Source organism: Alosa pseudoharengus, unplaced genomic scaffold (genome assembly GCF_046254945.1).
Source record: "Alosa pseudoharengus isolate Yale_2024_CS ecotype anadromous, Long Island Sound unplaced genomic scaffold, YU_APseudo_1.1 YU_APseudo_1.1_scf_7, whole genome shotgun sequence".
NCBI classification, from domain to species: Eukaryota; Metazoa; Chordata; class Actinopteri; order Clupeiformes; family Clupeidae; genus Alosa; species Alosa pseudoharengus.
Genome location: NW_027468859.1, coordinates 22329208 through 22352346, shown reverse-complemented (window position 1 = coordinate 22352346; position 23139 = coordinate 22329208). Strand labels below are relative to the sequence as shown.

The following is a 23139-nucleotide window of genomic DNA, read 5'->3' as shown; positions in this document are numbered from 1 at the left end:
GTTAATGTGAAAGAGTGGTCAGACATACAGCCACAGACAAAAAAAAGTGACCACACGTAAACGAGGCGGGTGCCTTACGAGTCATTTTGACTCCGGTAGAGTTTCGCTGGGGTTTTCTGGGCCTGGACTGGGAATAGGCTGCACAATGATTACCGTTTCACCTCCTGGGCAAGAGACAAAAATAAACACATCAAAAAGTATGTATGATAAATGAATAACATATGTCTTCAAACCAAGCCTACAATTACCTTATTCAAGATTTTATCATTTCACTGACACTTATATTTTAAGTTATATTTGCAGCTTGTTCAAAACTCATACGTGGACGGCCTACTGTGTACACATCATCGATTACATCGAACTTCAATCGCAGTGCACAAAAAAAAAACAAAAAAAAAAAAAACAAGGAATTGGACCTATTGCTTACGAGACATCCATATTACTCTCTGATACTTATAAACGCCACTGCAAGGACATACTCCTCGCAATCTGAATGTCAAAACAGCTCCAATGCTGAGAGCGAACCACCATCAAAGGCTGTGGAGGGAGTTTAACATCAATGGGGGCCCATCAGGAGTGTGACGTGCCGTATAGCCAGTGGGCCAACATGAGCGAGGGCTTGCGGTCTGGAGCAAAGGCAGGCTCCCACATCACAGGCTACTCCATCAAGCCTGGGGAAGGGGTTCACAGCAGACAAATCCACAGAGGAGGGACAGCCATTATGAGCTCCTGATGAGCCATCACCATGTCTCGTAGCATATGTCAACAAAGTTAAGCTGGGGGGGGAATTTGACAAGTCATCCATGACACAAGACATGAACTCTAAATTTGCATATACTTTGAGGTTGATCTGCTAGATTTTAGCAGATCAACCTCAAATCTACTGAAGTACTATAGTTGTCCTTTGCTATTTTAAAGCTAGAATAGTTTCTAGCATTGTCTAAAATAAAATCAGATCTTTTTTCACTATTTCCAATAGTGACTAACAGTATTATTATATATATTTTATAATTGTAATGACACTATAACTCATAAAGACACCGAGTTTTCGAGTTTAATGAGTAAACACAACTGCAGTTTCAACTGCCAGTTAACTTAGCCTGGTGTTTAGACAAAAACAGGCCCATCATTAACTCTGAACAACATCCAGGTGACATAAATACCGATGACTCCAGCTTTTAGGTCAGCCAGACATGGCTAATTTGTAAGATGGTCTAGTGTTTCTTCCACTTGGGAGATATCAGGTGTACCGTTTCATGTACCCCCTCTAAAGGATCTGACAGCACAGCAAAATGGCAAACACTACGCTGGTGTGTCTGTGTCGCTTCCCTTTTCGGCGCCCATCTGCGGTTCCCCTTGGGCAACTCTTCTGTGGCACATCCGCTCTGAGTGGAAGTGACAATGACGAGTGAAGCGGAAAAAGAGACATCGGCCGGAAAAAGCCCTGTGACTACGGGACGCCTGCCAAAGGTGCACTCGCCGAGGTCCAAACACTGGCAGGATACATCCCAGAGTTCCATCTCCTGCATCCTCTGTAATACCAGGACCACTTCTAGCCAATGGTAGTGCCACCAAACCCGCAAAAGCTGTAACTGTATGGGACTTTGAAATAAGAGGACTTATGCGGGGACCACTTATAGCTTTGATCGATCAATCGATTGTGGGAAGTCTGCCAAAGTGAACAAGGTTATGAATAACCATTGCATTTTCCTATTTGAGTACACACAGGTAGTTCGAGCTGCTTCTTTATGGGGTGTTGGACTGATCCCAAGAACACAGGCATCCTTGAGCATTGACTCTGTCTAAATCACTCAACAGTACATTATGCTTCTATAATAAACTGCAATTTTATGACACTCACCTTGTCTTCAGAATGAGAAAAAAAAAAAAAAACTTCCAAATGCCCAAATGGACTAAGCAACTACGACTGTATTCTACACCAAAAACAACATTAACTACCGACCTAAAAGAGCAATTCTACAGTATGAGATTTACTACAAAAACAAAATGAATCACTGGACTCAACTGGACTGGTCTCTCCTGCGGAACTCACCTCCGCTCTGCTCCTCAGCCTTGATCTGGGCCTCCAGGTCCTCGGGGTTGACGTACTGGTAGTTGTCGTCGTCCTCCGGAGGCTTGCACTTGCCGCAGCAGAAGCAGCAACAGCAGCAGCAGCAGCAGCAGGACGACAGCGTGCAGCAGAGGAAGAGCGCCTGCGGGAGACAAACGGCGCACCGGTCGTCAGGACACGGACACTCCTGGGGCTCCATGACCGCCACGCTTTGGGGGGGTAGGGGGGGTGAAGTGGGTTTGGGGGGGGGGGGGTCGTCCGGGAGGGGGAGGAGGTTGTCAGGGTCGAGAGCCAGAGTCACTCTCGCTTCAGTAACAGGAGACCTTCCCCCCCGAGCCAGTGAAGTTGCTCAGCCAAGCTGTAGGGGGTTTTTGAAAGCATATTGGGTCTTAACGCAAGAGAGATAACATTTTGACGATATGCTGGACTTAAGTAAGGCTATTCCATTTCCGGTAAGTCCTGATGCTATTAAATCGTGACTTTGTACATCAAAGCTCAGTGGACACTAACAATTCATACATCATAAGCTCGCTCTACTCGTGTGTGTCTCAGCCCTGTACTCAAAAATCAAAGACTGCTATTACTGCTAATCACGACTAGGACAGCAATAATACGCCTGTCCCTCACAGACTAATTTTTTTATACGAACAAAGCAGATTATAAATAGAGCTATTTAGACCTACTGTTGAGACATGGCTCAGTCCTCTGGCATGAGTGGACAGGCATGAGAACAATACCCTGCTGTCCCTCTCTCGGTAGCCAAAGGTCCATTTTGAAAAGCCTTGGTATCGACCACAATATGAGGCCCTGTCTATATAGGGTCTAGAGACTTCATCCATTGCCAATAGCACCATTAAACTGAACTGAATTGAAATAGTGCATCTTAGGTAATGTAACCTTAATGTTAAGTAGTTATGTGAAGTCAATCTGTCTTTCATATCAAATAAATGTACTCTCAGACATTTCACATTCTTTAATCAAAATACTTTTATTCTAAGTCTTTTGTAGTGCGAGTAAGTTGCAAATTTGTAGCAGTTTGTGTGCTGCATGAAATCAAACCTATTTTACTGTTGTATTCACCTCTGATATCAAGGATACAAGGAAGTTTATTGTCACATGCATATAGTTACTGGAAGTAAGAAATGCAGTGAAATTATGTCTGGTGTCAGCCTATTTGTGCATTAATGGGGGGGGGGGGGGGGGTAAAAAGTGCAGTAGAAGAGGGGTTTAGTAGATTAAGTGGCAAGGGCTGCATAAAAAAGGTGGGGGAGGATTGGGATTGGGGGGGTGGGGGGCACCAACAAGGAGCACCCAAGAGTTGAGCTGCCTGCGTGACACAGGCTACTAACATTCTGAACAGAATGTTAAGACCTTAAAGGTAAAATAAGGCCATTACTTTTACTGTTACAGCTGGTTAAACAAAGCTCATATAATAAACAAGCAGCTCTCGCCTTCTTGACCCCTTATTCAGAGAGCCCTATTGATACAGACCTAAGCATAAATGACCCCTCAATGGACTAGCTCGGAAAACACACACACAAAATGATTTTGTTTCGCTAAGATAGTCAACTTTAATTCTAAAACATGGCATGACACACACACACCAACGGGTAGCTAATAACAGACACAGAGCATTTTCTCACCTTAAACCACCACTTGGACATGAGGAAGTAGTACTTGACGCTCTCCTCGCCAAACTGCTCCGACACGTACAGCCCCATGGAGCCATACTCGTCGTAGATCTTCCTTTTGGTCTCGTCGTTAAGGATAGAGTTGGCATTGTTGATCTCCTTGAACTTCTCAGACGCCTCTGGATTGTCTGGGTTCTTGTCTGGGTGGTACTTCAGAGCAAGTTTCCTTTAGACAGGGAGAGGAACATCAGTGGAGTCTGGGCACAGGCTTTGCCAATAGATCTTTTTTCACAGGAGCCATTCTGACATAGTATGGGTAATACTAATGACATTCATGAAGCTTACGTTTCATTTCATTAGAACCTAAACTGTTACCATTAGTGACGCCACTTGTGTTTTAATGTCAAAATGGCTGCTGTGAAAACTGCTGCAGACAAAAATAGTTTTGAGGTGATTGGGAAAGGAAGCTGTGGCTAGTCTCACCTGTAGGCTCGTTTGATGTCGTCGGCAGATGCCCCTTTCTCCAGTCCAAGCACCTTATATAGGCTGTCCCCCGAAGTGGACAATTTCCGCTGAGGCGGCCGGTTGGGCTCTGCCATGACTGACTGCTGCAAAACCAGAGAGGCGAGACATTCACATTCATTCATGTAACGTGACATTTTTTTGGACTTCATCGTCGTTTAGCAGTCTCTCTGAGACAGTCAACTTGGTACAGGGACAGTCCTCCTGGGGCAACTTAGTACAGGCACAGTCCTCTTGGGGCAACTTGGTACAGGGACAGTCCCCCTGGGGCAACTTGGGGTGAAAGACCCGGAAGGCCAGATCCCTATCTACTAGACCATCTCCGACACTTTCATCCAGAGCCACTTGCACGAGAGGACGACACTTACACTAGATAGAGATCCTCTGCGTTGCCAGTAACCACCAATTAACTAGTTTCATGTCAACCTAACAGGTGCTGAAGTGTTACTAGGTACAGGCAACCCAGCGTGGTGCAATCAGCAGGGCAAGTGAAGGAAATAGTCCAGGGAGCCATGCGGCAACTTACAGAAAGGTCACACAAACAAGGCAGGCAAAGGGGAAGTGCAAACAGGGAGCCAAATCTGCTCCCTTAATGAGGTCATTGGCTACAACAGCGTTTCTCAAATTATGGGCCACAGACCAGCACCGTACCTGTCCGGCACTTCGGTCACTCGTCTGATCATTTGCGGCACAACTTATCATGGAATCGCGGGCGCGACAGAAAATGCAAACTACAATTTCGGCCATCGGGAAACACTTATTAATTTGGTGTCATCAAACATAGAGGCATACAATTAAGTAATAGTGGTAACATTCATTCAATGCCTGTGCACATTCACGCGAGAGAAACTGAAACCACTTGAGTTGCAAAGATAATGTTGGTAGGCTACGATGTAATAATATTTAACAGAACAAAGTGGATTATTGCAATTGTCTATAAAAACGGAGCACAGAGACTGGGAAACAAGCGGCAGATATAGCATTGAGTATTGTATAGAGTCAGATTTGAATATACTGTGCTCAAAAGCTATAGCCTAATTATTCTTCCTGTATAATAAAGAACTCCAGATCAGTGATTTTTGCCAATCTGCTCCACCGTTTGCCATACAAAAAAGCTGGTAGTATGTTTCCTGAAACATTGTGTAACATTTAAATTAAATTCAGTAAATATTTTCTCAATTTGCCTACCAGTGTTTGATGCTTGCATGAGGAAAACTTCACAAAACAGTAGCACCCATATAATTGCTGTTGTTTTGGAAAGTATTTCTAATATACAGCATGCATCATGCAACCATGCTGAGTAAAGCAATGAAAAACCATTGTGTTTGCAATTTTACATAAGTAAAGCAGTCCTCTCCCCAAACACTATCTATGATTTTTATATTCATGTCATCCAGACAGTGATGCTCACCAATCAGGATTGCAATGCTCTAAATGCACTACACATGCTCACGAATCAGAAGTGGCCCAACTTTTGGGACATTTGGAACATTGAACTGAAGCTTGACTTTCAAAATGTATATGGCAAAATCAAATCGCAATGTCGGTCAGAAAAATTACAATTAGATACTCCCCAAATCATTCGGCCGTAATTCCAGTGCAAGATTACTTCACTGAATTCTAAAACTTGACTACTACTAGGCCTAATTACATGACAGCAATCAAACATTACAGAGACATATAACATTACACTATTGTGTCACAAAGTAGCCAATACAAATGTCAAACACAACAAGACATCTGAATGTACACGTTATAGAGAAAATCAGAAACCGGTTTCAGCAGCACTGGACAAATTCACACTCAGCAGCCCAACTTGTTCACACAGCCAGTCAAACCCAAAATAATTGACTAGGACTGAAACAAGGAAATTCTGCTGAGCGATACAATGGCTAAAGCCAGGGAACTCTTGTAAAGCCTGAGGTAAAGACGATTACGTTTTGCTGATCTCACAGATTACTTGTCCAAGTCAACGGGTTAGCACCATGCTAGCCTCTATAGCATGTCTCTCAACAGCTTCAAAGATGTGTCAGAAAGAGAAAACATCTCTACATTTAGTGGAGTGTGGTGGTGGTGGCGGCGTGTGTGTGTGTGTGTGTGTGTGTGTGTGTGTGTGTGTGTGTGTGTGTGTGTGTGTGTGTGGGGGGGGGGGGGGGTGAATGAATGTCTGGCATAATGACTGATGTGGTTGTGGCATTTGTGGCTGAATTAAAGACTTCAATATATGTGCAGGCACCTTTAATTCTTACCCCAATTATTCCTTCTGCAGCCACTTTTGCCCCAGACTGAACCTGGTCAATCCTTGAATAAAAGATTTCAAGCGGGTTTAAGAAATGCCCTTGTTCATGTACTTTCAAACCATGGATAAACAAGACACTTAGCCAGTAAAGCCACTTTACAACACAACATTACACCCTGGCTCCATAGATTACACAACCATGGTTGCCATCTCTATTAACTTATATTGTCAATTTCTACAAATGGACCTGCATTGAGGCTTAAATCATGCTGATAAATATGATATATTTTATTACATTCATCAGATTACCTCGAGGGGTTTAAATATTAATCATGTCCTATACTGAATCTCTCTGATAACCAACACAATCAATAACACATCCTGATTTAGACAGCAGTGTATTGCGACACATCAAAATCTTAAGGTCCTCGTACAAAAATATTGAGGACACCTTGCCTCGAAAAAAAGTGTTTCTAATTCTAATAACTGAAAACCATCTGCATATCATACACCCACACGTCCATTGGTCCATCACTGCTAACAGGTTGAGCTAGCTTATGTCATCCAGGATAATGATCGGGATGATAACCCACATGTCATGTTACAGTAATATAGCAGCCCTAAGCAAAGCTTGGGTACATGTATGAGCCTGCCTGCCTGCCTGCCACACAAGCTCTGAAGTAACGTTGATGAATTATTGTTATGGACATCAACTCTAGAGATTAATCATTATAGGGTTCCTTTGCCTCATAAGCCCTATGCCATGTGATTCTCTATTATACAGTCTGTACAATAACCTTGGGCTTATTGGATGCTCCAACAATGATGCTATTTGTTAAGACTCACAACACAATGTCAGCACTTCACAGCTCAAAAACTCCTACACATCCCTAGGCTCTAGAATAGTGGAAGTTCTCCACTCTAAAGATGATCCTGAGCAACTGTACTATCCTAATGTTGAAAAAAAAAACTCCCATAAAGATGTACTACAAATAGACATTTCATAGTTACTATCAAACATGCAGGCTGTGACTGGCATACTAAGAGATTCATTTTGCTCTTCATAGTTTCAGATTTGCCTTGCTGTTGCATTCTGTATGGTTGAGTTGGATCCAATGGTTGAGTTGGATCCAATATTATATCTAGAGATATTAGAGTTATGCTACAATCCAGTATGTGACCAATAAGTCTTTACCAGGACACTATCTGACAAGACACCAAAACTTCCTTGATGCACTGATCAGTATAGCATTCCATGTGAAGGCACAATCTGGACAAAGCGGTGAGATGTATGATGGCTCTTTTATATATTTTATAAGCCAGCACCCCTGATCATCTGTCCCCTTCAATGCTGTTGGCTAGAAAGTTTGACAATACACATAATTCCAAACTGTGGAGACATCTGCAAGATTAGTCACGGGATTAAGTTTGAAATAAAATCGAGGTTTTGAAAACATGGTGCTTACATGTAATAACCCGCCAAACATGCTCTGCATTACACGTTTTTTGGTGGTGGAGGATGAGGTTTGGTGACAATATTTGCCCAATTTAGTCTATCATTACTCGCTCTTGTAAGCACTGATGTCCCTTGCAGAACAATAATCCTTCACTAATCCTAACATCGGGAATTGCTTTATTTAACATCCTGTTTCTTGCTTGGGTTTGTATGGCTGTGCGTTCATGTTAACCTTTGTTTATTTGTAACATAGACGCTAGCTTGCCAGCTTCTCTCTACTAATGGTTATCTACTTGAATGTATAAGTTTTATCGTTGGAGAACGACGTGACTATAACTTTATTTATTCATTTGTCATCTGTTAACGTTGTATACACAATGGAGCACATAAACAGAACAAACAGGGTAACCATTGCCATAAATAGGCGATGACATAACAACATAATCCGCCAAGTTAACCAAGTAGCTAGCAAGAAGGCTAAGTTAGTTAAGTTTACCTTGGAGAGTACTAGCTACTGAATCACATGCAACAAACACCAGTGTATTTAAGGTTAGCAATTGGCAACTGGTTATCATAGTGAGCTAACGTTAGCTAATCAGTAAAACACCCTCCAACATATCATGCTAGGTGGCTATAACAATAATGAACTGTAACAGCTCGTCAAATCTGGCTAGGTTACGAGGTAAACCGGCGACTAGTATTACAAGGAGGCTGACAATGCTAGTTACAACGGCGAGCAGTTTTAGCTGGCGTTCAGCTGCAAAAACGGCTAAGTTACCCGGGTGGCGGACGCAAGCTAGCGCGCTTCATCTAGGGAACACACCCGACTCATAGCGGTACTTACCTTGTGCAAATTAGATGATTTGATTTAAACTGTAGCAGGGGCATAGAGACAACCGCTTTGTATTAAGACCCCCCTCAGAAGTATCCGTTATTTGCCAAAGTACCCTCCGCCTGAAGAACCAAACACAGTGGAAGAACCATGCGAGAGAGAGACCGCTACACACGAAAAGCAGTCACCACATCGTTCGGTTGATTGTTGCATGTCACGCCCGCTGGCAATGCATTGTGGGTAAGATGAAAACCGGTACCTCGCCTACTAGAGAAGAAAACCTTACAAAGCAAAGCAAAGCCAAAGATTGTTAATAACAATCTTTGGCAAAGCTACTGTAGCCTAGGCCTGCCCCTACACATCTTTGGTTTACGAGGTCTATTTACATCCTTCCATCGCATGATTTTATTTTCCGTTTGAAGAATTTCTGTAACCGTGTGAGGTAGAAAATGTTAAAATCATGCATTCATTGCAAATACATTGTTGTAATTTAATCTATGGAAACTGGCTGCTAATGGGTAAAGTTTTAAAAGCTGTATTACCTAAAATATGTACATTGGCATTCCAACCTTCTATCAGATACCACACTTTTCACCAGAATTATAAAGAACACAAATCTCGGTGTTCAGTGATGCGATGGGAACCATCGCAACTCCTGAGTATCCGCCAGACCTCATGAGGGCGATACGATTATGCATGGTCGTCTAGCTGCAACGCACCGTCTGACACCGTCAAACTCGGGCATTCGGTGGTTCATTCAGTAGGGAAACATGGCTGACACCAGAGAGAAGGGCTTGCAAGACTACAGGAAAAAATTGTTGGAACACAAGGAAATTGATGGACGTTTAAAAGAATGTAAGATTCAAATTTCACTTTGGAAGTGTAGGGTATATTACATTTATATCCTGAACTGTTAATCCGTCATTCTAACTGAAAATTCGGCTCCCAGAGAACTAGCAAACTAGCTAAAGCGCAAGACGCTTTGTCATGCTCTAGTCATGTTATCGGGATGAAAGTTAGCTAGCTAACGCTAGCCTGTTAGCTGGCTGGCATTGCATTCAGTTGGCTAAATAACTTGAGCAAGATTTTGGAAATGTCTAGAACAATTAAATAACGATATTAAGGCTTTTAGATTTCCCCCCGTCTGATTTTAAACAGATCTGGGTCGACTAACGTTAGCAAAGAGTTATACTCCAAGCGAAGTTGGTTAACGTTAGACCAGTTATTAACGTTAACGTTACTGTTTGGGGGACATCACTAGCTGCTACCGTAACGTTAGCTGGTGACTAGGTTGTTGACTAGAAGTTGACTGTTAGCTGAAGCAATGTGAAGACTATAAACTAGAAAATAAAGATTATTAACTCGACATTTTAACTTTAGTGTACATGTTGATGTGGCGTTAGCATTTCTTTTGCGAAAATCCACAAGCTGCCGGGTGATCAGATATTGACGAGGTGTCGTTTACCTTGTATAAAGTTGGTTATGGTTAACTTCTATAACCAGGCCTAATGAAGAGTGAAGCAGAAAAAGCAAAAGTTAATGTTTGAGTAATCGTGCTTTTTTATGTAAAAAAGTAAGGTGTTCTATCTGCAACTTGGTTACACTTGTCACAAAGTCCGTATACAATATTTATTTCCATCCTTTTCAGTGAGGGAACAGCTGAAAGAGCTGACAAAGCAGTACGAAAAGTCTGAGAATGACCTAAAGGCCTTGCAGAGTGTTGGCCAGGTAAGAAATAATGCTCATCATACCCCGTTGCTAAAGTGACTTGTTTGCAGTCGGCTCCTAGCTTGAAGTAGTACATCAATTATAAGTGTTCGGTGTGTACATCAACTATATAAAAGTTAAATGTGTACAAATGTCTACCCCCCCCCCCCCCAAACACAGATTGTTGGTGAGGTTCTCAAACAACTAACTGAAGAAAAATGTAAGTTTTATCTGTCACCTGCCAACTCTGTCTCACCAGAAATTCTCATGTATGCAATCTTGTAAGTATTGCAGTATCCTCATCTAATTAAGTCTTTGTTTTCAGTCATTGTCAAGGCAACCAATGGGCCTCGTTATGTGGTGGGCTGCCGCAGACAGGTATGCACCCATATCGACATGAACCCTCATCCATAAATTGTTTCATTTTAGAGTTTTAAGATGTCTTATACATGTGTCTGTGTTATGTAGCTGGATAAAACTAAGCTTAAACCTGGCACTAGAGTGGCCCTGGACATGACCACACTGACCATCATGAGGTAAGGCCTTTCTAAGTGTTCTGCCAATCTTTTGAAGTCATATTATTAACACATGGGGGTGGTGGGAGGCCAAGAACAGCTGAGCACCCTAGGGGCAGAATTTTGAATATACTATAACCTATAGTATGTGACACCAAAAAGTAGGGTGTTGCAGTAATCCAATGTTGGAGTGATGCATGCATGAGTCAATATCTCAGCAGCAGATGATGTTCTCCATGGCACTTGTTTAACGCATTGACTTTAACCTCTTCCATGTCTCATTCACAGGTACCTTCCCCGAGAGGTGGATCCTCTTGTGTACAACATGTCTCACGAAGACCCAGGCAGCGTCTCATACTCAGAGATCGGCGGGCTCTCTGAGCAGATCAGGGAACTTAGAGAGGTATGCTAGAGCTTGTGTAAAGGGAGAAATGTACCTTGCATAGCCATACCATTCTCCTGTGACAGAGCTGAATATGATGTTTGTTTGCTGTTGCAGGTGATTGAGCTGCCTCTGACCAATCCTGAGCTTTTCCAGAGGGTGGGCATCATCCCTCCCAAAGGCTGTCTGCTCTATGGGCCCCCAGGTGAGGTTTTTACTGTCAGGTTTTGTACAGCTCCTTCACAAACAAACTATCAGATGAACTGTTCAGATAGGTTGATGGCATTCATTTGCAGTTATCAGTCATCCGTGTCGAGTTATAGTTACTTAATATTTTAAGATGCATGACATGAAAGTATTTCACTATAGTTGTATGTGTAGATGTTAGACATCGATAATATGTAATGTTTTTCTCAAGCATTGCCAAAATACATATATGCATGGATGGAAATGTCCCATATATGACTGCTCTTAAGGGGTCATGTGGTACATTTAGGACTGCCATATCCTGTTTTTGGACTGCATGTGTAACCTTAAGTCTGCTCACTCAGGTACGGGCAAGACCCTTTTGGCCCGAGCCGTGGCCAGTCAGCTTGACTGCAACTTCCTCAAGGTGAGGTCTTCCCTGTGCGATAGTTGTTGTGGAAACGGTGTATTTTGGTAGTGCGGTGGTCTAATAGCCTCTCCTTAAACAGGTAGTGTCCAGTTCCATCGTTGACAAGTACATTGGTGAGAGTGCCCGTCTCATCAGGGAGATGTTCAACTATGCTAGGGACCACCAGCCTTGCATCATCTTCATGGATGAGATTGATGCCATTGGTAACTATCTTCTTTTTTTGAGGTGATATAATGTGCTAAGCTCAATTTTATGTACAGTAATCAGAAAAGAGAGACACCTAGTTTCCCTCAACCTTGTGGATTCAGCCTGATACTTAATGCATGTCAGTTTTCTTCTGGAACTGCATGATCAACTATTACTTTCCTAATCATGGCGACTTCACTCTTTGCGTCAGTGCAGACCTGCGATTCTCAAAGTGTGAGAAAAAGTTTGACAACCGCTGCTGTAGATGGTGCAACAAACAGTGCCACAACAGAACTGGAACACCTCATCATCTGCCCACATAGCTTTTTCCTGACACTTATCTTTGTCTTCCACAGGGGGTCGTCGGTTCTCGGAAGGAACATCTGCTGACAGGGAGATTCAGAGGACACTGATGGAGGTAAGCAAAGTACACACACCTATCTCCTCTTTTAAAAACAACTCAGAAAGCCCCTGAAAAAATAGCTAAACGTTGGTGTGTTATTGAAGTGTACCATTATGTAGAATCATGAAAGGGACGGTGGTTTCTTGTGTTTTAAACTGTTAGTTTGGTGGTAAAACAGTACAGTATTGTGACATGACTAATTAATATCTGTATCTGTCTTCTTGTTCTCCAGCTGCTTAATCAGATGGACGGTTTTGACACCCTGCACAGGGTCAAGATGATCATGGCCACCAACCGGCCAGACACCCTGGACCCTGCTCTGCTGCGCCCTGGAAGGCTGGACAGGAAGATTCGTAAGTCCATTTTACTTTTGCTTAACTGTTGTTCGAAAGAGTGTTGGCGGGCATGTTGATAGTCATTTGAGTCATTCTCAAGCTTTAGTCTTGGTCCGTAACTTGGAAGAGATAAAAAATAATTGTTTATTAAATTTGTGAAGCGTCACACAGCGAACTAATTTTGAATGTATTAGATATGGCTTTGTGTGCTTGTGGATTGCCTGCAAGCTTTATGGGCCAATAGCTGGGTTTCCATTGGACTTTTTAATGCACATTTTGACCATTCAAATAAGAAATCCTGACTGGAAACACTTGAAATGAATAATTCAATCATTAAAAATAATTTGCGAGGTTGTGGATTAACTCTTGATTCGCATAGGTAAAATGTGATCAGAGTTAATGGAAATTCGTTGCATTTCTATCTATGTGTTTCTGTAAAAACGTTGCCCTGATGAACGTTTTGATCCCACAGCTGTTCAAAATGCTCTCCTTGATTAGGAGACCGTACATTAATTTGCTTAATGCACCAAAAATTAGTCGAAGTTTGATGATTGCGCATAGAAAATGTGCATGAGCTGAATGGAAACTCCACTAATGGTCGAAACAACTTAACCTATGTAACAAAAATATGGACACTGTCCCCCAACAGACATTGAACTTCCCAATGAGCAGGCTCGTTTGGACATCCTGAAGATCCACTCTGGTCCAATCACCAAGCATGGAGAGATAGGTCAGTGTATAGACTGTCCTGAAAAAGTATTGAAGTTTTGAAATACATTTCTGAATGGACCTGTATTGTCTCTAGCTCTAGCTCATGGTGTTGTTTTTGGTTTCAGATTATGAAGCCATTGTGAAGCTCTCCGATGGATTCAATGGAGCTGACTTGAGAAATGTGTGCACTGAAGCAGGTGAGAACTGCGTAATGGCTATGTAACTGAAATAAGCACAGAGTTGTTTTGTTCCACCATAACTGTATACAAATGCATTAACTAATTATATCACAAGTCAATGGCAAATAAAGGTCTGTACCCCACTTACACTATTAGACTGTCCAACTGCTCCAATTTGAGCTTACTGGCTATACACCTGCCACGGAACAACACATCCTGGTTTCTGATTACTGCTTTGGCTGTGCAGGTATGTTTGCGATCCGTGCAGACCACGAGTACGTCACTCAAGAGGACTTCATGAAGGCTGTGCGCAAGGTGGCCGACTCCAAGAAACTGGAGTCCAAGCTGGACTACAAGCCTGTATAGAAAACCCCATTTTTGTCCAAACACCTGAAGAAAACCTTGATTGAGTTGCCAGAGTTGTACTGTATCATATAACTCCTTTATATCACCATCAGAGATCTATATTGATCCAGTGTTTTTTGTTTTGTTTATTGTTTTTTTCTCTTTTTTTTGTTACTTCAAATTTTGGCAATTTGTTTCAGATTTGTTTAGATTGTTAAACAGTAGGCATCATCCTCTGTGACCCCAGTTTAGTCAGCTGTAGAGACGCTGTTTCTGCAGTTACCGTCAAGTGACCTCATGCAATAGCAGATACATGCTAATGGATTGATATTCACTTATTATTATTATTATTATTATTATTATTATTATTATTATATTATTACTATTATTTTGCCCATGGGCCAAGTATTTAGAGCTCTTCTATTATATCCACAAAAAATGTAAAACCTTTACCCTTTCAGCATATAAAAAGCAGTGTGCCTGGCTTGCGTCTTACCATGTCATTAAAAGTTTGTGATACTGGAAAGGTTTTCGTCAAGGGTAAGTTAATTCCCATTATACATCTGACAAGATGTTGGTGTTTAAGCATTTTCTTGTTTCATTACACATTGTACTTCACAGCTTATAGACAAATAAATAGACCATAGACATACATTAACAGAATTAAAAAAACAATCAAAAGGAGCTGCTGAATTACCTACATTCACACAAATAAAAGGAAGTTCTCTAATACTGCTAAAACCTCCGATTCCCATCCATGGAATGCAAGGAAAACGCATAACAAAGCGTTTGGATAAAACAAAACAAAAACACCACATACAAGTCTTGCCATTACCAAACAAAAAGATCTAGAAAACTAGATCAAATAGCCTTGACTACAACTTATTCTCAAATCTAGATGAAATACAATCAGTCTTGCTGTCCAGTAACTAAAGATGCATCCAACTAGTCTGGAAAAATGCTAAAATTCTTCAGTATCCCACAGGGACTATGGTGAAGTGGCATCACCTCTAGGTTAAACCTGAAATCACTCCTCATTCTTCATGATCTCCATTTCCTCCGACATCTTTGTTCTCTTCCTCTTCCTCCGTCTCAGCAGAAGTAGGTGGCCTCTGACACAAGGCAAAGGACTCCATGACAAAAGCGCGGCACATGGGACAGTGCTGTAGTCGGGACACACAGCCGTCGCACACACACGCGTGGCGGCAGGGCAGCAGCACGCGGTTCAGGGGTGCGTTCTGGCACACCACGCAATCCTTCCCCTGAGCCTCTGACCACTCTCCCTCCGACGCCTGGTCGTCCTCCTCTTCCACTGCTTCCTCGCCAGGGCCCTGGGGCTCCTCAGACGCATCTCCACTGGCAGGGGGGTCCGCTGCTCTGGTTGACCCCTCATTATCAGATGACATGAAGAGAGGCTATGGAGAAGTAAAGGCCAGCGGTTTAGTCTCTATAGCAGATCTAGCTACCTCCTTTTTAAACATGGCCCTGGCACATTTTCCATAATTACTGCAACTAGCTCCTCTCTGAGGACAGCTATTGACCTAAAGGATTTGCTAAGCATTATTTAATGTCAGGCAGAGGACTGCCTGAACCAAAGGGCTTTTATAAAAACGAGTCCCAAGTTTAAATACAATTTTAGAAGGTAAATAATATGCCTAGTGATACCTTGAGCTCATACATGTTCCCTTGTGCCGTGAGGAGATGCTGGAACAGGACGCGTGCTGAAAGCCTGTACTTGTCGTCAGGTACATGAATCACAGCGACATTTGCAACCTGAGGGAGGGAGGGGGGTGAATGAACAAGGACACACTGACGTCATGTAGCAGGTATGAAAAGGTAATTTAAAGCCAAATATGTTGGTGAGCATGAAGACACACACACACACACACTGAATATTAGTCCATGAGCCAGGGCCCCAAATTTGGGCCATCGGTATCATCTGGGGGGACTAAGTCTCATAGTGATTTTTGGCAAGGTATACACCCCTAGTACTAGAAAAATCACAATAGCAGTGCAGGGGTGGTAGCGAAATCACTTTTTTCAGCTCATGAAGTTACTAACCCCCTAAGATAAATTCCGTTTTTTAAATCTGGTGTATATCTTGTTTCATCTCATGGTAGGGATATTGTCAATACTCTATAATATGGTGCTTGGTATCATTGGAAAGGGGACTTTCTAGGCTTTCATTTAAGCCCAGTGCTGAATTTGTCTGACAAACACAGACGTCACATGACTTCTTTAAACCAGAAATAACACACTTTTATCCCCCACAAAACTCAACAACTTCAATACTCAAGGCACTCTGATGATTCAGAAAATGTACAATATATACAATATAGCCATACTATTTATTTGTGAGAGCCTTAAATTAGACTTGTGTAGCCAACACAAGTCTTCAAAATAGAATGGAGCCAATAGAATGGACAAATAGAATACCCTATTAGTCCAGGGCCAAATGGCCTAGTTTTTGAGATACCTCCACCCAATCATGTTTTTTTTATATCTTTGATATTTCTAGTTTATGAAATGGATTGTTGTATAAAAATATTTTACTGCACAACTAGTTTTTTGGATGGTATTTGAATCCTCCCCAAAACTGGATCTTGTGAACATTTCGGATTCTGCAAGAAGGACATTATTTGCTTTGTCACATATCTTTGGAAGTAATGATCAGAAACTCACCAAATTTGGACTGTATGTTCCCAGGTAGTTGGGAGTAAATGAACTATTTTTTATGAGTATGTAGCAAAAACATACCCTTCAACATACATGGAATGTAGGCGGACATTGAAAAGGTAATACGAAATATGACATAACCATGTTTATTTTAAATTGCTTTCAAAACAAAACAAAATTGAGCAATAAAACAGCTTGTTCATTTCTAATGTAACATCGAAGAACAATGACAGAATACACAAGACAATGCAGAACAGGATAAGAAAAGCAAATTAAAAATGGGAAGGAGATACTATAGATTTCATTCAAAGGTAGTGCTGTCTTGAAGATACTTTGCTATTAGATTTAATTCAAATGTAGTGTTTTCATGAAGACATATATAAGCAATGTATAGATAGATAGATAGATAGATAGATAGATAGATAGATAGATACTTTATTGATCCCCAAGGGGAAATTCAAGGTAATATCTTCAAGTCCCACAGTATCTTGGCTTGGTCATTCTTGACCACCTTTGGAGGTGTATCCCATTTTGACTGCAGCCCATACTTAGCACAGATGTTCCTAAATACTATCCCAGCCACCTGATTATGGCGCTCCATGTATGCCTTGCCTGCCAGCATCTTGCATCATGCTGTTATGTGTTGGACTGTCTCAGGGGCTTCCTTACACAGCGTGCACCTTTGATCTTGCCTTGCATGGTAGACCCCAGACTCTATTTATCTTGTACTCAGGGCATGCTCTTGTGCTGCCATGATCAGTGCCTCTTTGCTGTCTGTGATTTGATTTGATTTCTCAATGTCAGCTACCTCCTCTATCTGTTGGTGGTACATACCATACATGGTTTAGTCTTTGCATGATGGTTCCTCCTCACACTCCTCTTTTTCAGGTGTTTGCTGCCTGAAGTATTCACTAAGTATCCAATCACATGGGGCCATCTTGTGGATGTATTGGTGGATCTTAGTTGTTTCATCCTGGACACTCACTAGTCCTCGGCCCCCATTAGTCCTCTTAGTGTACAGCCTCAGGACGCTGGACTTGGGGTGAAACCCTCCATGCATTGTGAAGAGCTTTCTTGTTGTGATGTCAATGGAATCTATCTCTTCCTTTGGCCAGGTTATTATGCCTGCAGGGTACTTTCTGTAGGGTGTTTCCAGGGTGTTTCTGTTGATGGCCTGCATCTTGTTCTTCCCATGCAGCATTCAGGACCTATCTCACCCTCTGTACATACTTGGCAGAAGCACCTTTCCTTGCTAAGTCCACTTGGTTCCCATTGGCCTGTGGCATTCCAAGGTATTTGTAGCTGTCCCCCACATTTGCTAGGTTGCCCTCTGGTAGTGTTATCTCCTCTGTTCTAACCACCTCTCTTTGTTACCATCCTGCCACACTTGTCTAGCCTGAATGTCATTCTGATGTCACCACTGTAGATCCTGTGGTTCCATTCTGCAGTTTGTAGCCATAGCCACTCTTGTCAATGATCTGGCTCAGGGGGTTTAGGCCTATGCAGAACAGTAGTGGTGACAGAGCATCCCCTTGGTATATATCGCACTTGATGGTGACCTTGGCAATGGACTCAGAGTTGGCCTTGGGTTGTCTTCCACAGCACCATGGAGTTCTTGATGAAGGCTCTTGTCATTTTGATGCTGTAGAGTTCCAAGCATTCCAGGATCCATGTGTGCAGTATTGAGTCATAGGCTTTCTTGTAGTCAATCCAGGCAGTGCACAGGTTGGTCTGTCTGTTTTCCTCTGTCGCACGCACACTATTTGTTTATCCAGCAACTGCTTTGCAAATAACGATGTCCATAGACAGGGTAGAATATGTTGCATGATTTTATGAAATTACGATGTATTGCAACATCATGCAAGTCAAATTTGTAGCTTCTTTATGTCTCATTCCAAACTACAGATCCGCTACCCGATCTGGCAAACTTACATAGTGCGGTTATAGCCGATAGAGGGCCGCGAAGCGAATGCAGAAGTGCCGTTCACCCTGTTATGAGTTGATGAACCACGGAAACAACTTTGGAAACATTATTTTAAGGTACAAAAATTCTTTGGTGTTGCTTTAATATTTGATCATGTGTGTTTTTGGGGGTGTGCTATGGTAATTTTTGATGTCATGACGTTTACTTTAGATGTCCGCCAGGTAGGGGCGGTGTGCCCGTTTTGGGTGTTTAGACTTCACCGGTGTCGGCGGAAGTAATTAGTTAATTGGCCATTTGAACACCGGCTTTTCTCTATGCAGGGGTTCAAAGTTTTGTGACGCATGGTAAGGGGCTGGTGTGAGTCCTGCGGTCAGGTCTGCTTTATATAGTGGTATGTAGCCTAGCCATAAGAGACCTTTAACCTGCTGTCTCTGCCTGATTTCTCCTTCACCACTCGGGTAGTCTACCACACATCCACTATGATGCCTGAGAGGAGCCTCCACATTGTACAGAGGCATGTTATTGGTCTGTAGTTGGATGGGGTTAACCACTTCTAGGGGTCCTTCAGGATCAGGACTGTTTACCCTTCAGTCAGCCATCCAGGGTGGGTTCCATCACTCAGTATTTGGTTCATATGTGTGGCCAGACGCTCATGTAGGGAGGTTACTCTCTAGTAGCTATGGACCATGTCTAGTCCAGGTGCTGTCCAGTTCTTCATGCATGAGACCCTTTCTTGGATGTCTGCCGCTTTGATGATCACTGGGTCTTCAGGGAGGTGGCTGTGTTTAGCCCTTAGTTCTGCTAGCCATTGTGTATTCTGTGACAGAAGCCTTAAAAGAAGCCAGAGCAACAGATCAGTGCTCAGTCCTCATCCTGCTTGACTTATCAGCAGCCTATGGTACGGTTAGCCACTGTATTCCTTCTTTCCATACTCGCAAACATGGGCAGCTATGGCTCAACACTTTACTGGTTTGAATCCTACCTCACAGGACACTCGTTAAATGTGCCAGCAGCCAGACCAACGGATACCTTGTCTTAGCTGAATTACTGAAGCTAAGCAGGTGTGGGCCTGGTTAGTACTTGGATGGGAGGCCTCCTTGGAAAACTAGGTTGCTGCTGGAAGTGGTGTTGGTGGGTGGTCAGTAGGTGGCACTCTTCCCTCTGGCCAAAAAGATCAATCAATCCTAACGCCCCAGTGCAGTGACGGGGACACTGTACAGTTAGAGATGCGGTCCTTCGGATGAGACGTTAAACCGAGGTCCTGACTCACTGTGGTCATTAAAGATCCAATGGCACATATCGCAAAGAGTAGGGGATTCCCCGGTGTCCTGACTAAATTACCAACCTGGCTCATTTAATCTGGCCCCCTAATCATCCCCCACTGTAATTGGCTCATACACTCCCTCACTCTCCATCTCAAGCTGGTGTGTGGTGAGCGTTCTGGCGCATAATGGCTGCCGTGCATCACCCAGGTGGGTGCTGCACCATCTTCAATAACCTCCTGAAGACCCAACTCTTTCGAGGGTACCTCCTCTGCTAGCACTACAAACAATTGGGCATGCTTAATCTAGCACTTACCACTAGACTAGGTCTCTTCTCCTTTGCTTGAACGGTCATCCCATTCTATGCGAGTAGTGCTTATTGCTGCACTAACTAGTCGCACTGTACCTTTATTGTTCCCTTTTTTGTCACTTTGGATAAAAATGTCACACTACATGACCTTGCATATGATACAATTTGGTATTGCAGGAGCCAAAATTTATATATATTTTTAAATTATTTATATATTTAAGGGCTATGTTCATGAGTGTGTGAAAAATGACATTGATTCATGGTATAATATTTAACTGTATAGTTGTTAGTTTCTGATTTCAATCTCTTTTCACCTAACAAAACCCATATTTGTCAGATATTTTTTTTTATAAATGGCCACCAAATCTGAGGCCTCTACGATTCTAAATCTGATCAGACCCCCTTTGTGATTTGTGTGTGTGTGTGTGTGTGTTAAATAAAAATGGTTAATTTATCACTTCTCTAATGTAGCTGGCTAGACCATTGCCACACACACAAGTGGGGGCAGAATTGGAAATGTGTCATAGAGTGACAATGCATTGGTTGATTTGGTTAAAAAGTCACAGGTTAGGTTATTGGTTATTATTATAATGATGCTATTCATAAATAATGAGCTGTAAAGTAACTCAGACTTTAACAAAAACAAATGTTTAAAGGATATTGCCTAATTATCGTTATCGTCAAAATCACAAAAAATATCGAGATATTATTTTTTGTCCATATCGCCCACCCCTAAGTACAATACTGAGCACAAGCAACATATTAATTTGTTTATCTTGCAATTTGACTTCACCCACTAAATGTGAATTTTAGGGGTGTAACGGTACACAGGGTCACAGTTCGTTGTATACCTCGGTTTTGAAGTCACGGTTCAGTTCATTTTCGGTACAGTAAGCCTATAGAAATTGTTGTCTGGGGGGGGGGGGATAGAAGAGTAAGTGGCAAGGGCTGCATAAGAAAGGTGGGGGAGGATTGGGATTGGGGGGGGGCACCAACAAGGAGCACCCAAGAGCAACATGGTCTGCAAGCAAAAAAAACTACTGTTGATTCCTGTTAAAGACTGCATTTGGCACATTCAGTACGCATCTGTATTGAACCTAACATCCTGTACCTAAACGGTTCGGTACAAATACGTGTACCTTTACACCCCTAGTGAATATAATTCTCTGTACCCTCTGAATCCTTATAGATTTTTTCCCTTTTTAGCGAGAAGTGAGCTAGATTTCTTGTAGTAGGCCTACTTACAATGTTGTATGTCTCTCTTGCGTCAGGCTCTGCTAGAGTCAGCACAGCCACCAGAGGGTAGCGTTCCCGTGGCATTGGCCCCAGGTCTGTGATTCCCAGGTCTGCAGGGATCTGGCTAAACTGTTCCTCTTTGCTCTCTTTGTCCAAGCTGAACCTTTGAGTTAAGGAACCTAAGCTATATAAGGGCATCGGGACTTAGAGCCTGGACGATATTTCACATACACTCACATATCAGTAGCTTTACATTTGAAGAAGACCACTTACATTTATTTTCTTTCAATATTATAATGAAAAGAAAACAAGTCTGGACCTCATGTTCAATGACTGCTGTTGTTTTCACACACTGGGAGGAGTTAAAGCATCAAACATCTTTACTGATTGTCCATAGCATGAGCATTTGTCCTCATAAGATCAAATTTCATAATTTCCTTGTGGATCAATAAACTTTCCTCCTACTATCTGTCCAAAGAGGTAAACAAAACGCTGAGACAAATAATATGTCGGTGCCTGATTCTACTGCAAGTGAGGATACATGAAGCTCTGACAGTGGTGGTACTGGAAGTGAAGGGCCTCTTGGAACAGCTGTGGGGTGCTGAGCCGGGGCCCACGCTGGTGGCTCTGCATTGCCAGCTGCAGTGCCTGGATGCTGCAGCCCCAATAGCAGGTAAGGACACATTCCTCCAAACAGCCAGGGCGCAGCGTAATACCCTCTAAAATCAAGCCCACCAAAGAAGACACAAGTTATTGGAATCTGATCACCTCTATTGTTTTTGATAATATGATCAGAAGAGAAGCCCAGTCAGCTGTAAACTTCCCTCTTCGTGTAGGCCTACTAGTCCACTCAGTTAACAAATAAAGAACTTGGTTCTATATGAGGAATCTGTGCTAATTGATACTAACCAGTAATTGAGGCTGTTTTGGTCCCCAACTCCAGAGCAAAGGGATTTGTCACCTGGACCATGGTCTTTTCCGGTGCAGTCGAAAGCGATTCTGCCTCGTCAGAACTTCGCAAAATGACAGGCACGTCAAAACCGAACCTGTCAAAGGCATAAGAGAGATAGGTATAGGGCGTGAAAGTGTTTCATAGAGGACAGGTCCGCATTAGTGGACATGTACGGTTGTAATGTAGGCTAGCCTACACATAAAATGACAGATAAGTGACATCACTTATTCCGTGACAGGCTACTTCTTCAAGACCAGGACTAACAATGGTAAGATAGAAAGCTGTAACTAACACCACGACCACCATTGAACTGTATTAGCCTATTTAACTGACAGCAGACAATCTCTGATTTTTCTAAACGTCATTCATAATCATTGCAGAGCAGCGGTGCATAGCCTTCTCTGACAGTTATTGTTGACAGTTCACCTACCAGCCCAACACCATGGCAGCGGTAATGATGAAACACAGTGTTATCACGCTGATGTAGAACAGCGGAGAGTATTCATATAGCATAACTAAAAACACCGCAGCCATTTTAAAGTTGAAACTCTGTTTTACATGTTAAATCAGCTGTAGTTTACCACTACAACAATATAGCCTAGCTGCCAGATACGATCACGTCCGCATCATTCTGTATACTTCCGCTTTT

The 23139-nt window shown here is 42.5% G+C and overlaps 3 protein-coding genes across 4 annotated transcripts in view; 1 reads left to right on the top strand and 2 right to left on the bottom strand.

Annotated features, from left to right (window-relative positions):
- dnajc5ga (DnaJ (Hsp40) homolog, subfamily C, member 5 gamma a) overlaps nt 1-8943 on the bottom strand; it is a 14618-nt gene extending 5675 nt beyond the window's left edge. For both annotated transcript variants that reach the window (XM_076271990.1, XM_076271991.1), the window contains exons 1-5: nt 8764-8943; nt 4186-4310; nt 3715-3928; nt 2054-2213; nt 79-164 (exon numbers count right to left, since the gene is read on the bottom strand). In XM_076271990.1, the coding sequence (XP_076128105.1) occupies nt 82-164; nt 2054-2213; nt 3715-3928; nt 4186-4301 (573 nt within the window). In that variant the 5' untranslated portion in view covers nt 4302-4310; nt 8764-8943 and the 3' untranslated portion in view covers nt 79-81. The remainder of the gene's footprint in view (nt 1-78; nt 165-2053; nt 2214-3714; nt 3929-4185; nt 4311-8763) is intronic.
- A 552-nt stretch (nt 8944-9495) lies between these two features.
- psmc6 (proteasome 26S subunit, ATPase 6) lies at nt 9496-14656 on the top strand. Its single transcript, XM_076271803.1, has 14 exons — nt 9496-9606; nt 10400-10479; nt 10639-10678; nt 10784-10836; nt 10927-10994; nt 11262-11376; nt 11473-11560; nt 11907-11968; nt 12051-12174; nt 12514-12575; nt 12793-12913; nt 13545-13625; nt 13732-13803; nt 14033-14656. The coding sequence occupies exons 1-14, from the start codon at nt 9522-9524 to the stop codon at nt 14149-14151; spliced, it is 1170 nt and encodes a 389-aa protein (XP_076127918.1). The 5' UTR covers nt 9496-9521; the 3' UTR covers nt 14152-14656.
- Nucleotides 14657-14721: 65 nt separating this feature from the next.
- cgrrf1 (cell growth regulator with ring finger domain 1) lies at nt 14722-23117 on the bottom strand. The gene is made up of 6 exons (XM_076271804.1): nt 22921-23117; nt 22448-22584; nt 22080-22257; nt 21548-21695; nt 15796-15903; nt 14722-15545 (listed from the first exon to the last, which is right to left on the bottom strand). The coding sequence occupies exons 1-6, from the start codon at nt 23022-23024 to the stop codon at nt 15165-15167; spliced, it is 1056 nt and encodes a 351-aa protein (XP_076127919.1). The 5' UTR covers nt 23025-23117; the 3' UTR covers nt 14722-15164.
- Between the last annotated feature and the right edge of the window lie 22 nt (nt 23118-23139).